Source organism: Apodemus sylvaticus, chromosome 22 (genome assembly GCF_947179515.1).
Source record: "Apodemus sylvaticus chromosome 22, mApoSyl1.1, whole genome shotgun sequence".
Lineage (NCBI taxonomy): Eukaryota > Metazoa > Chordata > Mammalia > Rodentia > Muridae > Apodemus > Apodemus sylvaticus.
In genome coordinates, this window is record NC_067493.1 from 18,958,306 (window position 1) to 18,976,235 (window position 17,930).

Below are 17,930 nucleotides of genomic sequence, written 5' to 3' on the forward strand. Positions count from 1 at the left end.
TAAGAAGAGGTGCCCAGCTAGGGGCCTAGAGGCAGCTTAGCTTACCTCAGCATCTGGCCGCAGAGAACGGAGGTGACTTTTCAGGTCTCCATGAGCCATCAGTTCCATTACTACCAGCGTTGGCTGGCCTTTGGATACCACCCCAAGCAGGCGGACCTGCAGAAAAAGCAGGGAGGTGATTTGAAAAAGGTCCAGGTTTCATTTCAAGTCTCATGCACTCTCTGGTGCCTATAGCACACCGGCCACCCTGTGTTCGGATGGAGCATAGCCATCCCTAGTATGGGGGAGCAAACAGGCCCACTCATATATAGAACATCCCAAGCAAATCCCAGTTGCCTCATGTTCCTCAGTATATAAACCATGCTCCTACCTCCAGACCCTTGCAGTTTCTGCTCTCTTTAGCCTGGTCCCTCCCTCCCGTGTTCAGTCCTGTAAGACTTTGCTCAAATAGACTCCAATCCTCTTCTCCCAGCATTTTTCTCCTAACATGCCACTACTAGTTTGGGAACTGTCTTCCCTACAATAGAATGTTTAAGAGGGAGGTCAAGAATCTCCTTCAGTAGCCAAGCAGTGGTGCATTCCTTTAATCCCAGCACTTGGGAGGCAGAGGCAGGCGGATTTCTGAGTTCAAGGCCAGCCTGGTCTACAAAGGGAGTTCCAGGACAGCCAGGGCTACACAGAGAAACCCTGTCTCGAAGAAAAAAAAAAAAAAAAAGAAGAAAAAGAATCTGCTTCAGTGTCGGCGAGAGCAAAGCATTTAGGAGCTGATACCTAGTAATTTCTTCTGAATTGAAGCTTTCCATCCTTGAGGGACATTCCTTAAAATCAAAGAAGTAAAGAGAACTCACACTGTTCGGGAAATAAATAATTCATAAGTCTAAGAAAGTTCCTAAAATTACTAAGATTCACAAGACCAACAACCCTTTCTAAGAGTATATTAGTAGAAAAAGCTTTAGATAGAATAGATTCTACAATCTCTCAAGTTGCCTATAAGTTATGCAGAGAGCACTGAGATTCCAGATTTTATAAGTCACAAGCAAGGACGGGTTTTTGGTGATGTAGCTACCCATGCATGTTGTCCATACTCTTGCAAGGATTTGAAATAACCTCATTAGCTCATCAATAGAGTTCTAATGGAACTCTCTGGTCTAAATACCATATCAGAGGTGAATAAATTTTGTTCACCTGTTTTAGTAGACACCACGCAAAAGGTGGCCCTAAATATGCCTGATAAGGATAAAAGAATATACGGTTCAACAAGAAATAAAGAGCCCACTCTGGGAACAGAAAGGCAAGGAAGGGTTGTTTTGGCTTCAGGGAGAAGAATAAGGGCAGGTATGAAGAGGCAGACTTCCGGGCAGTTAAGGGTTACAGGGAAGTCAAGAAGAGGAAGGAAATCACTGGGAAAGTCTGAAATACAAAGGAAAAGTCTAGGAAGTGACAGAACAGCTATGGAGTTTGATTCTGGGTAAGCTGGGAAAAGATGAAATTGAGAAGGAGTTATCACCTCCCCTCCTCTTCAGGAGGGAAGGCTTAATAGAATGGGGAGTGAGCACCAGTCTCCGCCCGGTATCCTGGGTGGCTCTAGGCAGTGGAGGCAGAACAAACATCCCAGATAGACTTACCACATGATGGCAGGTGAACCCCTTCATGACTGACGCCTCATTGAGGAACTCGATCCGTTCTCGAAGACTGGCTGACTCATTGACAGTCTTCACCGCAACACGGGTCTCTGCCTCACCCTTGATGATATCCTTGGCATTGCCTTCATACACCATCCCAAAGGATCCCTGCCCCAGCTCTCGGAGGAGGGTGATCGTCTCTCGAGGCACCTCCCACTCGTCCGGCACGTACACAGAAGATGGAAACACTACTTTTCACTTATCTACACAGTTTTGTCAGTCAACCTCTTAAGGGCCCCCAGACACCTCCCACCACATTTTTTTCTTGATCTACATACATATATTTACTCATTTTGTGACTCAAGACTTCTGTTGGGCATTGTGTATACTACCCAGAACAGGACAAGCTTTTGCCACCATCAAAAAGATGGCAGAGGCTACAGGATGAGCTACAACAAGTTCAGGATCCTATATACAGGAAGCACAAAAATTATGCTCCATCCCCATCTTCCCTGTCTGATTCTAGATCCCTGCTACTGCATGATACCTATTCCTGAGTTGGTTAATACTGTGAATGTCATAGAATCTAGAACACACCTAGGAGACAAGCCTTGGGGAATTATGAAGGAAGTTTTTAGATTAAGTTAATTGAAGTAGAAAGGCCCACCCTAAATGTGGGCAGCAGCATCCCATAGGCTGGAATTCTGGGCTAAATAAAAAGGAAAAAGTGTGCTGAGCACCAACATTCGCTACTCTGCTTCCTGACTATGGATGTAATGTGACTTGTCCGAGACTTGTCCACCATGAGGGACTGTACAATCCAGCTGTGAGCCACAATGAAGCCTTCTTCCCTTAAGTTGCTTTGTCAAGTATTTTGCCATAGTAATGACCAAAAATAACTTAGACACTTCCCATTGAGTTGTTTGACCAAGTACCAATAGAATGGTGGAGGAGAGGGTGTTAAAATAGATTGAGGGAAAATGTCTACAATGCCTAGTAGTTCTTCCTAGAAAGTAGTAGATTCTCTGCCCCTATCCTCTGGACCCCTTCCCGGCCTCCTGATTCTCTTTGGTCTATAGAACTCAGCAAGAAGATGCTTTTTAGTCCACCTTTACTGTAGGAACCCACAGAGCATGCTAAGGAAGGGCACCAGGAGAGAAACCACATATAAGGAGAGACTTAACCTGTAGCTGTGGCTACTCCTTGGAACCACTCAGCCTGTCAATCAACATACAAGTAAATAAGGTTCCCTATCCAAGGCAACAGCCTCCAGGTCAAATACATTCATGCCTTGAAAGGCAAACTGTGATTGTGCTACAAGAGGTACTTTAAAGAAGAGAATGTCACATAACAAAGTTCTTGAAAGACAGGCATGCCTTCTCTCTAGTCTCTCAGTATCCTGTCATGGCTTCTAACTCCTATCTTCTTAGTAAGAATGACAAGTTTTGTGGTGGGTTTTTGACCCTGACCTTTCACACACTCCTATGACTATAGCAAAAGGATTTTAGTCTCACATTCCAGCCTGAAGGGTCCCAAGTGGTGATATCAACCTACCCAAACAGGTCTAGACAACAGACCTAACATCCCATAGTAGCAGAGTCTCTGTAGCAAGGGCAGAGGGGCAACCCTGCTCATCACTCAAGGGGGTTTCTCTATCCTCTTTGGGATAGTTTCCTTCCTCCCTGTGATGCTAGCCTAGCCTCAGATCTGACTTAACAGTGATGGTAAAGAAAATCAAGGGCTGGATTCTGGATTCCCACAAAGAAGGAAGCGGTGCTCACCATCACTGGCACTGAGGTACTCAGGGTTTGAAGATGCGTACAGTGGTCCCATTGGCCCATCCGGCTGCCTAGAGGAGGAAAAGAGAGACACAATGTCTTGAACATCCCATGGCATTCTGGACATTAGAAAGAGGCAAACACTATAAATCATAAATGCATTGTTCTACATTTTGTCCAAATTAGAGAAAGTGAGGGACGAAAAATGTCAATTAGTATCCTGGCCAGCCTTCATTGTTAACCTCAAACAACCTAGAGTCATCTAAGAGGAGAAGCTTCAATTAGAGAATTGCCTAGAGCAAATTAGTCTGTGGACACATCTATGAGCATATGATTTTGTTAAATAGTAATACAGAAGGGCCCAGCCCACCATAGGTGGCATCATCCTTTGGCAGGTGGTCTCTGGCTGTATAAGGAAGCAAGCTGAGCATGAACCAGACAGTAAAACAGAAAGCAAGCCTTCATCCATGGTTTCTACTGCAAGTTCTTCCTTAATTCCCTGTCCTGATTGAGACCTGTAAGTATAAACTAAAGTAAGCCCTTTCTCCCTCAAGTTCCTTGGATAAAAATGCTTTATCCTAGCTACAGAAAGAACCCTAGAACAATAAAGCCGACTAAATTTAAAAGAATGTCAATTCTGCAGTGACAACATAGTAAATGTCACAGAAAAAACTTGTTCTGCCACTATTTAAAATTCACATGATTAGCCTGAGGCATTTTTTGTTATTTTGAAATATGTATGTCTTACTTAATTTTGGTCTTATTCTTTAATGAAAGAAAGAAAGAAAGAAAGAAAGAAAGAAAGAAAGAAAGAAAGAAAGAAGGAAGGAAGGAAGGAAGGAAGGAAGGAAGGAAGGAAGGAAGGAAGGAAGGAAGGAAGGAAAGAAAGAAAGAAAAGCAACAGCAATCAAGCCATGTATGCCAATGCATACCTGTAGGTGGGGTGGCACACTCCTTCAATCCTAGTATTTGGGAAGCTGAGGCAGGAGGATCACAAGTTCAAGGTCAACCTTGGCTATATGGCCAAAGAGCAAACAGCAAAGACAGAACTGGAAGCTATCATGTTAAGCAAAATAATCTAGACATAGAAAGACAACGATAGCTATAAATGGTGTGATAGTAGATTGGGGACTGGGAGGGAAAAGGAAGAGGCTCAAAGGAGGGGAGATTATAGGATAAGAGCATCATGGTTATAAAGACAGAATGGTGAACTTCTTTCATATATATAAATTATATATGTGTGTATCCCATATATATGGGATATGAAAACAGAAAGGGAGATAACTCCGAGAAAGGATGTGGAAGGAGGAGCAAGGAAGGCATCTATAAGAAAATATAGTGATGTATTATATATATGTATGAGAATATCAAAATGAAACCCATTATTGTGTAAGCTAGCTAAATCAGTAAAAAAGCAAAAGTCAACCACAGCTATGCTTCGCCATGGCTAGAATATGAAATGCCCCCACATATGTCTGAACATTCAGCCACTTCTAGTGGCGCTATTTTGGAAGGTTGTAGGCCCTCTTGGGGGCAAAGTCTAACGAAGAACTACATCGCTGAGGACCAGCTTTGAGGATTTTACACCCAAGGCCCACTTTCTATTCTTTCTCTACTTCCTGTGTTTGAATGAATTGTGAAGAACTGTGTCCCCTCTTCTGTAGCTATGTCTTCCCTTTGACAGTGGACTGAACTGTAAGCTAAAATCAACTTTTCCTCACCAAAATTGCTTTTTGTCAAGGTATTCTACCACAGCATCAGGAAAGTAAGTGATACATGTTTGAATTATACTTTCTCATCAGTTGCAAATCTAAGTTGGCTGCAGATAGGATGTAAGGAAAATGAATGAATCAAAGAGAATTTGTAATAGAGTATAATATTATACAGTAAACTTATTACCTTAGTTGCAATGTAGCATATCCTATATGAATAAAACATATATTAGCTCTAACTCAATATTTATTGTTTTTTTTCTCTAAGAGAGTCAGTTGTTAGCCACTTGCCAGCATACCATACCCTTGCTTACCTCTTTCTCAGGAATAGATAAATACTTCCAATCACAACACTGAAGAGGAAGACAAAGATTAGAGGCCCGATGATAATTTTGGCAATATTTGATGGAACATCTACTGCAACAGAATAAGAAGGTACATGCTTAGCATCAAAAGGAATTGATGGTAAAAAATAAATAAAAAAAAAATTACACCATTAAACGCAAGCTGTTTGTGGGTCACACCTGTTAGTGCACCACTTGGTGTATGGGGTGGGGACGGAGGCAGGAGGACCATGAGTTCAAGGCCACCCTGGGCTATAAACCAAAATCCTAGACATTTCCAAGCAAGAAAGGGCCATTGCATACATGAACTCACAGCGTGTGGGAGCCATTGGTAATTGATGCCTGCTAGGAGAGGAGGAGTCTTCAGGGACATGGCTAGTGAGAAGCTCCTCATATTCCAGTAGATGGCCCCACACCTGACGCATATAATGGCAACTCAACGGTTCATAGTGGACTCATGGTTGTTTGTTATTTGTTTGTTTGTTTGTTTAAAAATCATGTGAAGTTGAAAGGAAAAAGTAGTGAGAGATGGCTAAGTCAATAGAAGGCCTGTATTGTGAACATGAGGAGTTAGAAACTCACAACAAAACCATGTGAAAAACCTGGATATGCTGTTACAAACTTGCATTCGAAGTACTGGTGAGGCAGAGACAGGCTGATCCCTGGGGCTTCCTGCTCAATGTAAGCACTCTACTGACTGAGCCATCTCCTAGCCGATATGTCAAGTGTTGGCTATTCCTTTATCGTGACATCTGTCACCAGCTCTGTCCTGACAAGCTCGCCTTTGAGTTTCCATAGGAATCAACAACAAACTGTTTCCTTGCACCTGCTGGCCCCAGCCCACAGGATGGAGTTGTAAATGCTGATAGTTAAACGACATTCAAGAAGTGACAGAGGTCTGGTTACATGTCTGTGTGTCCTCACCTCCTCCCTTGTTCTTTAAGAGAAGGGAGGCTAGAATCGGGACGAAAGGTTCTCTGAAAAATTATGAAAATTATTATTTTAAATTCTTTTAGGATTTTAATATATTGTTTAACAATTTCATACATGTTTACAGGGTTTCTTAATCATATCCACCCCAATGATTTATGATTTCAAAGTATATATTCTTTTCTATTATTAGTATGTGTTTGTGCATGTCTGTGTGTATCTGTGTATGTCTATGTGTATATACACATATGTACACATATGTACTACTTGCCTATGGAGGTCAAGCTGTCTACATCATCTATCTTTCTATATCATGTTCCATGTTGCCTTTTTTGTTGTTTTGTTTTGTTTTTGAAGGAAGGATCTCACTATGTAACCCTTACTATGTAGACCAGGCTAGCTTAGAACTCTGCCTATCTTTGCCTCCTAGGTGCTGGGTCATTTCTTTCTTTATCTCTTTTGTTTTTAAGACTGTAATAAAATTGTATCATTTCCAATGTCCCTTACCCAGCTCCAAACCCTTTCATATCCCCCTTCCTGATCTTCTTCTCTGAGGCAGCATCTTTCAAAGAACACAGATCTCACCAATTGGCTAGCCTGGCTGGCCAGTGAGCCCCAGGGAACTGCTGAGTTCCATCTTCCCAACTTGAGCTTACACACTAAGTACGAGCATGCCCATATTTTTACGTAGGTGATGAGGATGTGAGTTGTTGGTAGAAAGGGCTGGCAAACCTAGGCTGGTCATTTTGCAGTTTCTGGTTGACGCAAAGTTAATGTACCTATAGCTTCCATCAGGATCATTTTCTAAACTGATCATTTCCTACAGCACCAAGCACTGACCCAATCACGTGAGGTTGCTATGGAGACTTACAATAATCAGTCACATAAAAATAGGTGGGTTCTGTCCAGGAGCCATTTCCTGCCAGAGAGGTAGCCCGGACTCGAACACTGTAGTTTCCTGGGGAGAGCCCTCGAAGCCTGCAGCCCCGCTCCAGGGCAAAATGCTTCCGGGAGACACAGAGGTGCAGCTCCTGGAAGAAAAGAGAAGATGGTTAATTGACGTTTGCACACCTGGGCATATGCCTCCCAGGTGAGGACATCATAGCTAGGCCTCCACTCATGTGAAGTGGAGGGAGCAAACAACAGAAGAGTCTAACCTGTCAGAGGCTTGGAGGATTTGTTTGGTTTGATTTGTGGGCACGTGCGAGCAATGCTTTTGTTCTCTTGAGACAGAGTCTCATGTAGCTACAGATGAGACGGTCTGCGGCTCATACTGTGGAGGGCATTTCTGCTCCTTAGCCAGGTCTCCAAAGCCTCACCTGGGGATGTGCCCCAGAGACTCTACCCCTGAGCCACGCCCCAGCCCCTCACTGTATATTGTAGCTAAGCACCCACTACTGAGACCTTGTCTCAAAACAAAAAGCAAACAGAGATCTGGGAATGAGTGTGCTGGGGAAAGGAGGCTCTCCAACCAGACGATCGTGAGCCTCAGGGGTGCAGCTTCTGAGTGGCTACCATGCTGGAGCTGCTTTATTGATGATGGAGCTTCCCTTGGGTGACCCATACTTCTATAAGTAACCCCAATAAATCCACCGGTTCACTACACTAAACCTGCGTTAGGAACACTTCTTTAATCTGTCCTCAGTGCTCGATCTGGGGTGAAGAGACATATGTTCGTGTCACGCAACACAGAGCTAGCCCTTGAACACAGAACCATTTATCCAAAACTTCTCCTCTTGCCCATCCCACCACAGCAGGGTATTTTGTTGAGGAACCCAGCACAGTCAAAAACAAGAGGCAATGAAGGGGCTTTCACGGTTTAAGTCATTTCCCAGACCACCCAGGCTCATCAGAATTAAGTGGACCCACAGACTTAATGTCTATGAACGAACACAAAAGATCTCCCCTCCTATGGTGCTGCTCCCACCCCCACCCCAGCTTCATAAAAAGAGCTGGAAAGCAATAATGGATTGTTGGTTCAGGTGGCAGAAAGCCTGCCCAGCATGCATGATGCCCTGGTTTCCATCTTAGCCCTACATAAACCGGGTTGATGCACACGCGTGTGAACCGGAAGAGGAAGCTGGAGTCAGGAAGTGTGGAGGCTCGGGGCCATCCTCACTTCCATTGGCTACGTGAGAAGTTGGAGGCCAGCCATTGTCCCAGGAGGAAAAGAAGAAGAAGAGTTGGCATTCCCCCCAAAGATCTATTAGAATCAGACATAGATAAATTGGAGGTGCACACTTCTGATAAGCATGCAGCCAAAGATAAACGCAGAGCTCATTAGGAGGGAAACCATGTTGCCTGGGGAATAACTTGCTCAAGCCTGTAATCACCAGACCCAAAATTCCAAAACAGTTCCATCACTCATCTCTCATGCTGAGAACTGGACTGGCAAAGTTTAAAGGTGCAGGGTATGGAAGAGAAAGGAAATGTAAGAAGTCCTGTGCTCATCATGTGACATCAAGAAGGAGAATCAAATGAGCTGAGCCAGGTAGCAGGAGGTGGGTGGATAACCCAGTTCTACGGTTCTTCTCCACTGAATGAGTCATCAAGCAGAGAAGGGCAGAGAAGCCACTTCAGAAGCCCGGGAGAGTTGCTGAGGGCTCAAGAAGAGCCCTGCCTCTAAGGCTAGATAATCACCACAGACACCTCCGGGGGTAGAGCAAGAAAGGAACGCAACAGAAAATTCTGAAGCATTAACTGCTCTCTATGGACTGACATCATACAGACATACACACAGAAACACACATGTAGAAACACAGCACAGGCACAAATGAGCACACAGGGTCACAGATGCATCACCCTTAAGAGACAGATACACCACACAAAGAACACACATCACATACATACTTACACAAAACACACACACATACAGAGAGAGAGAGAGAGAGAGAGAGAGAGAGAGTGAAGGGAGGGAAAGACAGAGGGAGGAAGGGGAAGAGAGAGAGAGGGAGAGAGAGGGAGAGAGAGAGGGAGGGAGGGAGGGAGGGAGGGAGGGAGGGAGGGAGGGAGGGAGGAAGGGAGGGAGGGAGGGAGGGAGAGAGCACTCTGGGGAGGAGGCTGCGCAGCCTGGAACACTTGCTCTTGCAGAAGGCCCAGGTTTGGTCTCACTGAACACACTGAAATGCTTACAACTACATGTAAGTCCAGATCCAGGACCTGCCTAAAAGGGCACATATACACACTACTTACATGAGGAATACACAAATAAAAGTAAGTCTTAAGGGAAGGAGGAAGGAAGGAAAAACAGACTGCAGATTTGTCCCGTAGGCACTGGGTGCTGACTCCATGTTCTGAGTTACTGGTAAAGTGCAACCTTTGGTTGCCAAAAGAAAGAGAGAGTACAGAGGAATCCCATCTACTTTTGAGGATTTATTTTACTTTACTGGAACTTTGAAAGTTTGGTGAAGTCGGTTTTGCTATATTAAGGGCAAATGCTGGCACATAGGCAAACTTAGCCCACCGTCTGTTATTATAAAGTTTTATTGGCTCACAATTACATTTACATAAGGCTCATGTTGCCTTCAGCTGACTGAGTGCCTTCACTCACTGGTGAAGGTGAGTGTCCCGCTCTCGGGCTCTCGACAGCAGAGAGGCAGCTGTAATGTCACTGAGTGTCAGCTCACAGTGCTTAGCTTAGCTACAACTTCAGCTTTTCTCCTGGATTCCTACTGTTTCTGCACCCTCCCATCGACCCCCACAGTTGCTGGTGCAGCAAGGAGGCACATTAAGAAAGATTTAAGTGCTGCGTTCCCAAAGTGGGATGAATTTCTCTCTAAAGTAGAATGAGTCTCGTCCCGTGAGAAAAGTGTGAGCAGCCTACCACCCAGCTTGAAGGGCACAGCTGAAAAATCCTGCCACAGATATGCGCATGCAGCAAAGCCCAGTGACCCGTGTTCAATCCACAGAACACACAGTAGAAGGGACAAGCTGACTCTCAAACATTGTCCTCTGACTCCCTCAAGCAGCCGATGGCATGGCCACACACTCCGCTACCCCCTCCACACACAATAAATAAATTTAACTTTAAAAAATTTAAATGATAAAAGAAAAAGACTCTAAATCAGCATTCCTATCCATCTCCCTGGGAAGACTGCATCAAAGATTTGAACTCTAATAACATAGCATCTGATGTGGGAAGCTTTGGATAATTTGAGAAACTTGGAAAGTTCCTGACCAGTATTGTGTAGCAACTTCCAGCAAATTAAAACATTCCAATCTGGAAGGAAGTTTCTTAAGATTCAGAAAGTTCCAAAGGGAGGCTCTGTAAGGCTCAGGAAGTCAACCACTTACAAGTCTCAGGAAGTCCCTGAAACTTCTGGGATTCACAAGGCCTCATCTTCCCTAAGATTAAACAGGCAGAAGGACTACTGAGGAGAGGAGATTCTGACTGGGAAAGCTGCCTGCAAAGTCCTTCAGAGAGCTCCAGGGTTCCAGCTTTCATGAGTTATCATCATCCATGTTGAGAGATGGGCTTTTGGTGATGGACCTGCCATTGAGTCATCTCTGTGCCTATAAGTAAGCTCATACCTATAATACTATAAGTAACCACCAATAAAAAGGCATTGGCTCACCGCTTTGGACTTTGGTAGTATTCTTAGTTTGGTCTGTCATTTGGACCCTGCTTGGAGTGAGTAGACATTTGTCCACATCTCCACCAGAATCGCACCATACAATATCAAAGCCTGGAATGCTTACCTCATCACCGTATCGCCGATAGCTTACTTCATACAGCACAATCAGACCATTAGGTTCCTTTGGCTCTTGCCACATTAAGTGTACAACATTGTTCTCAAAGATTTCATGGGTCACAGGGCCAACGATGTCATCTGCCTTAGCTATAAGAAGCAATTAAAGGGTAAGATATAACTCTCAAATTAAATTCCATTGCTGACACCAACAGCTAAAAGATCTGGTCAAAGCTGGCTAGGTAATTTTCCCATGTTTTATTTTCTTCAGCAGAAAACGTTAAAACTTGTAAAGTGAGAAGTTATCTCAGTCAATAAAACCTGAATTGAATCCTTAGGACCCACATACAAGAGCTAGAACATAGTGTTCTCATAGTAATCTCAATATTGAAAAGATGGACACAAGCAGATCCCTGAAACTCACTTCCCAGCTAGTCAGAGCTAATCAAGTCCTACGCCCATGAGAGATGCTGCCTCAAAAGAACAAAGAGAAATGGCACCTCAAAAAATGTGCCCAAGGTTAATTTTTGGATTCAATGTATGTGGCACACACATGAACATACACAGGGAAAACATTAGGATACGGTGTGTAATGGTTCATGTTAATTGTCAACCTGACAGGATCTAGAATCAAGTGATGGGAACCTGAGCTTGTCTGTGGGGGATAATCTTAATTCTGTTAACTGAGTTGGGAAGGCCCACGTTGGGTGGTACCATTCCCTACACAGGATCGTAGACTGTATAAATGGATAAAGGGAGCTGAGCACCAGAATGCATTTGCTGTTCTCTTCTTCTGATTGTGGATGTGATGGAAGCACCTGCTTCCAGCTCCTTCTACAAAGACTTTCCAGCCACAGTGAAATGTACCTTGAACAGTGAGCCAAAATAAACCCTTTCTCTTTAAGTTGATTCCTCAGAGGACTTTTATCATCACAAATAAGAACGGAAACTAAGACATCAGGAGACACTTGAGTAGGTATGAGGACTCCTTAAGGCCAGGAGTTTAATGCCAGGAGTTCAATGCCAGCATTGGTAACAAAGCAATATACCATCTTCAAACAAAAACAATAAATGAGAACACTTTTAAGAACATATCCACACTGTGTAGCAGGGAGAAAGCTAGTCTCTGGCCAGTCGGTTCTCCAACCTTGTAAGGAGTAAGCCAGAGGAAAGCCCACCTTCAGGCATGGTCCTCGCACTGACGTAGGCAGCCACACTGCACCTCTCATCTGGGGAGTCTTGGTTACATGCCTGCAGCTCAATGCGGTACCCAGTGAAGTGTCTCAGGCCAGAGATGACAAGTGACTCCTTGTTCACCACTTTCTCAAATGGTCTGTGCTCCTCTTGGCTTGTGGGCAAAATGGTGGATGAGATATTGGGGAAATCTGGAAGTGTGGACATGGTGGTTGTCACATTCCCCACATCTTCAAGGGATCTTCGCTTTCGGGATGGCCTGTAAGAAGAAACCATGCATGGGGTCATAACATCACCATCTAAAAATAAAATGATACTGGAAAAGGCGATGCTTAATTAATTAAAAAGAAAGAGACAGGATGGAGGGGAGGTACAGGGGACACAGATTAATTTCCACACAGATGCCCTTCTCAGGAGACATTGGCAATGATGACACAGACACTCTCTGGGTGCTCTTGGCTACAGGGCTACCCCAAGTCCCCTCAATATGCTTAATTAAAGGATTCCAATCTTCTGAAGAAAAGGCCATTAGGGGCAGAGTTAATAAGATTTAGAAGGCAGGCAAGAATATAGCTATTTGGGGGTGGGGGTGAAGGGTACAATCTATAGTCCAGGGCCCAGGGGGTTTAGAGGTCAGGTGGGGTTGGGGGTAGGGACATCCACGTGGAGACAGGGGGAGAGGAGGAGGTATGGGATGTGGAACAGTCGTAGGATGGACAGGGGTTGGCAGGGTGGGGAATAAAATACGAAGTGTATAAAAATAATTAATAATAATAATCACAATAACAACAACAACAACAACAACCATAGTATCCCTAGACTACACACGTCGTAGCTCTTTACAGAGCTTCAGAAGGCTGTTTTCCTGATGGGTTTCATGTATTTCTCCAGAAAAATCACTTCCTGTCCTTGTCATACTTTCCCCACGACTTCCCAATCACATTCCTGGTTGCAGACTTTACACTGTACCTAAGAGATTAAAACTACAGACCTAGAGTCATTCCGACATTTGGTTTTTGGTTGCTTCTTTTTCTCTGTTTGCTCTTAGGAAGCAAAGTCTTACTCTGTGGCCAGGCTTTCCAGGAACTCACAATGTAGCCCGTGCCAGCCATGGACTCCCAGCAATCCTTCTATCTCAGCCTCTTATTTAAGATATTTGGATCTAAAGCCACAAATTAAAGTCTCTGGATATTATCCTTTTAGCCCTTGTTTTTGTACAATGGCCTTCTTAACTGAAAAATAAAACAGCTTCTTAAGCCTCAGCTGGATCCATTTTAGTGGGATCGAGATAATTTATGTACAGTCACAAATGAATCTGACAAAAATAACCAGGATACTCAAGCCTCACAACATTGGGAATTCCTATCTGAGCATCTAAGGACGATGTGGACTCATCAGACAGGCTATGGGCGGTGTGTAGTCTGCTTCTTGTGGGTTTACTGTCGCGGTTATTACATTTTATATATATATATATATATATATACATGGGTATTTTTCACTTGCAGCTAGTACGTGAGCTATCTCTGACCCCTTACAGTTGTAAAACTGAAGATCTGTAGTACCCTTGCCTTGTGCAAGCCTACAAGTTGCATGTTGGCATTTTCTAGCAAAAAGGAAAAGGGGTTATTTTTATCTGTGTGGTGTTGAAAGACTTTTACTTTTGCAGCACTGGATAGTGAGTCTTCATTCGTATTTTGACGGGTTTTAATTTTGCAGTGCTGGATTCTGAGAACTTACTCTGTGGCATTCACTGTGTTGTTTTGTTTCTGCAGACCTATGGGTTCAGCCAATACTCTGCTTTTTGTTTGTTTGTTTGTTTGTTTGTTTGTTTGTTTTGAGACAGGGTTTCTCTGTGTAGCCCTGGCAGTCCTGGAACTCACTCTGTAGACCAGGCAGGCCTCGAACTCAGAAATCTGCCTGCCTCTGCCTCCCAAGTGCTGGGACTAAAGCGTGCGCCACCACTGCCTGGCTTACTCCTCTGCTTTTCATTTCATCTCATTCCTGCAGGGCAGGGCCCTGAACCTCTTACTTAAGTAACTGCAGCATCAGATACTGAACTCCGTTTTTACTTTTATTTTATTTCATTGTTAGGGTACTCAAGGCCCATCACATGCTACCCAAGTAATCTACCAATGCACTAAAACTCCCAGCTCAAGAAAGTATTGTAAATAAATCTAATAGATTAAGATTTATTTAAAAGGTATCTGTAATTACATACTGACTGCAGCACAATGTAAATATAACTTTTTAAAGATTTATTTTGACTGCAGGGCCTGCATATGTGTGCAGTGCCCACAGAGCCCAGGAGAAGGCAGCAGATTCCTTGAATGTTCAGTGACAGGTGGATGTGAACCAATATGAGTGCTGGGAACTGAACTCCAATCCTCTGCACAGACAGGAAGTGCTCTTAGTCACTGAGCCGGCTCTCCAGCCCCAGCACAACCAAACCAAAGCTTTTGTGTGACCTGCTTACATACTACATTGGCTTGACTGCTTTACCCATAAGATCTCTACGGTATAACTGCATCTCAAAGGGGTTCTATCAAAATACTATAAGGAGAAATGGCTCAGTGGTTAGAAGCACTAGCTGCTCTTTCAGAGAGAGTGTAGTTCCCAGGATCTATGTGGCATCCCAATTCTTCATAACTCCAGTTCCAGAGAATCCAGTGCTCCCTCCTGGCATCTGCTGGCACTAGACATGTACCTGGTACATAGACATGTGTGCAAATAATCCAAACACATTAAATTAAAAATAAGTAAATCCTTAAATACGATTTAAATTTAAAAACTACTGAAGAATATCAATGAAGCCCTCCATTCAGAAACATGACTTCATTATCCAACAGTCTCATATTAATCCAGTAGTATTAACCAGAGAATGCCTCCTCCATCGCTTCTCTGGAAGGCTACGACACCCCTGCTGTGGAGTGGGCAGAGCTCAGCATGCTACCACACCCAGGATGTTCCTCACCCCACTGAGTAAGCTAGCCCCAAACATCAACTGGGGGTTGGATGAGAAATCCTGCTTAGAATGAAGGCCACAAAACTCTTCAATAACAGATTTATTTTTCAATTGGCCACTAGAGGGTCAGATTAGGCCTTGAAATAGGGAGAGGGGGATAGATGCTATAGATAGATTATAGATTGGATAGAGGATAGATTAGATTAATAGATAAATATAAATAGACTATAGATTAGACAGATAATAGAATGGATAGATGATAGATGACAGATTAGATTAATAGATGCATAGATAAATTATAGATTAGATTAATAGAAGATAGATAGATTATAGATTAGATTAATACATAGATACTGTAAACAAGGCCTCAGCTAGAAAGCCCTAGATCACAGGTGACGCTGCTTTTCTTAACAGTCATATTGTCCAATGGCCTTCCAAGTGTTTGTATTTCTATCCCCAGATCTGTGCTGTACTCAGCCTCGGTCAGAGAAGTCTCTTAAGGCAGAGAGTAGTAGTGGATGCCGAGACTCATTACAGTTCAGGCTACTGAGAGTGAGTGACTGTGTGCTCAGCAGGAGACGGGACATTTATCAACCCCACCTCCAAGTCTCGGGGGTGAAAAACCTCTAAGAGTCAAAGGGCTGGAAATACGGTCCTCTGGATATGACACGGCTATTGGGCTTACAAATTCACAGCAGCTGGCATTACTTACATACGACCTGCACAAAATCAAGCCAAGTAAAAATCCCAACACAGGGAAAGGAGGGCTACCCTTATTTAATTTAATTTAATTTAATTTAATTTAATTTAATTTAATTTTATTTTATTTTATTTTATTTTATTTTTGGTTTTTCGAGACCAGGTTTCTCTGTGTAGCCCTGGCTGTCCTGGAACTCACTCTGTAGACCAGGCTGGCCTCGAACTCAGAAATCCGCCTGCCGCTGGCTCCCAAGTGCTGGGATTAAAGGTGTGTACCACCACCGCCTGGCGGGACACCCCTTTCTGAGGAGCTATTGCAGCTAATGCCTGCTCAGGAAGGAGAATCACTTCCCTAAGTTGTGAGCAGAGGTAGGTTGCACATACACCAATGGTTGGCCCCAGACCCGTTCACAAATGAATAGTTGGATTCAGTGGATTGTCCTTCAAAGCAGCCCCTACCTGACTCTTTGGTCTTGCTTCTTGTCCCAGTAAGAGCTACTAATGTAATAGTGTCTCCTCTCCCTTTCTGCTGCTGCATTTGTCCTCTTAGCCTCCCTAAGACTGAAGAGAAATGGCTCCTCAATCTCCTGCAACACTGTATTCCTTGATCCACCATCTTTTCTTGTCATATTGCATTGTCTAAAGTCCCAGAGAAATGGCCCTTAAGAATGATGAGATTGGGTTTAATAACAAGGAGGATTCCCTATCACCTAAAGCTAGAATATCAAGCCTCGGGCATGGTTCTGCGTATGCACCCAGGTACTTGTAGACAGATACTGAATGAGCAGATGCATGGAGACAAAAAGACCCGCTGAGCAAGGACGCAGAACTGTGCCTTTGATCGCATATTTTAGGAGGAGTGTGTATAGTTAAAAAATTTTCCCCATATTCATGCCCAGATTCCATTTCCCAGTGAAGGTGTTTAATTGTAGAATTTGTGAAGCATCCAGTCTCAAGAGCTGCGTTAACCACATGCAAAAAAAAAAAAAATAAATTGAAAACCCCATAAATCCCTAATATTTTGGACCTAGCACCCGCTTCCCACTGATTAAGCAACCACAGGGGTCACACAGAAGTCCCCACGGCTGAGCCATACCTAGTGTCCTCAGCAACCACTGCCTGAAGAGGTTTTTCTGTGAAAACAAAATTCATTACTTTGAGGAAAAACAAAATTTCAACAGAGGACCCATTTGACTCTGAAACCCTTGAGGTAATGCTCTCTCCAAGAAAGAAAACGTTAGGACTGGTGACTCTGTTTTTCCCCAAGGTTCATCTACTGGAGATTTGGTCCTTGGAGTGGTAATAAGAGGTAGTAGGCCCTTTAAGAAGCAGGGCCTAGCAGAAGCTCATTACTGGCTCCTCCCCAGTCAACACAGATTCCTGTCTCACAATATAATACCTCTCCTACTTTGATGCCATCTCCTTTGATATATCATCACCAAAGCTGTCAAGATCCAAAACTGTAAGCTACATCAACCTTTTTTTCTTCATAATGCATCAAATCTCAGGTATTTCATTATAGTAATAGAAAGGAGACTAATACAAGTCCTGCCCATCATGGATCAGTGGAAAAGAACTACACCTTTTCTGAAATTGAAGGGAATCCAAGGAAAGAGAAGGAAAAGTGAGAACAGTAATAGCATTCACATGATGCTATTACTATGGATGTCAAATATGACTACACCTAGCCATCAACAACTCCGCCATTTATGCAAGTCCAGCATCATGTAAGTCTCTACTCTTGTGTGTGTTTATGTGTGTATTTGTGTGTGTGTTTATGTATGTGTTTATGTGTTTAGGTATGCAGGACAGAGGACATTTCCTTACATGCTGCCCACATTCTGAGACAAAGACTCATTGATCTGGAATTTGAAAAGTTGGCTGAGATGGCTAGCCATCAGCCCCAGGGACCCTACAGTCTCCATCTTCTTAGCATGGGATTACTATCGAGTGCTACCACTCTGTGCTCTTTTAACATGAGTCTTAGGGATAAAACTCAGG

At 43.6% G+C, this 17,930-nt stretch overlaps 1 protein-coding gene across 3 annotated transcripts in view; it reads right to left on the bottom strand.

Moving 5' to 3' along the window:
• The window catches only part of Insr (insulin receptor), a 900,533-nt gene that overhangs the window by 779,553 nt on the left and 103,050 nt on the right, over positions 1-17,930 (bottom strand). For 2 of the 3 annotated variants that reach the window (XR_007975038.1, XM_052168339.1), the window contains exons 11-17: positions 12,253-12,527; positions 11,085-11,224; positions 7,258-7,417; positions 5,427-5,529; positions 3,404-3,471; positions 1,626-1,870; positions 46-156 (exon numbers count right to left, since the gene is read on the bottom strand). Coding sequence is in view for 2 of the 3 variants with exons in the window: in XM_052168339.1 (XP_052024299.1) it covers positions 46-156; positions 1,626-1,870; positions 3,404-3,471; positions 5,427-5,529; positions 7,258-7,417; positions 11,085-11,224; positions 12,253-12,527 (1,102 nt within the window). In the remaining variant the exon portion in view is untranslated. The remainder of the gene's footprint in view (positions 1-45; positions 157-1,625; positions 1,871-3,403; positions 3,472-5,426; positions 5,530-7,257; positions 7,418-11,084; positions 11,225-12,252; positions 12,528-17,930) is intronic. The other variant, XM_052168340.1, reaches the window with a different exon arrangement.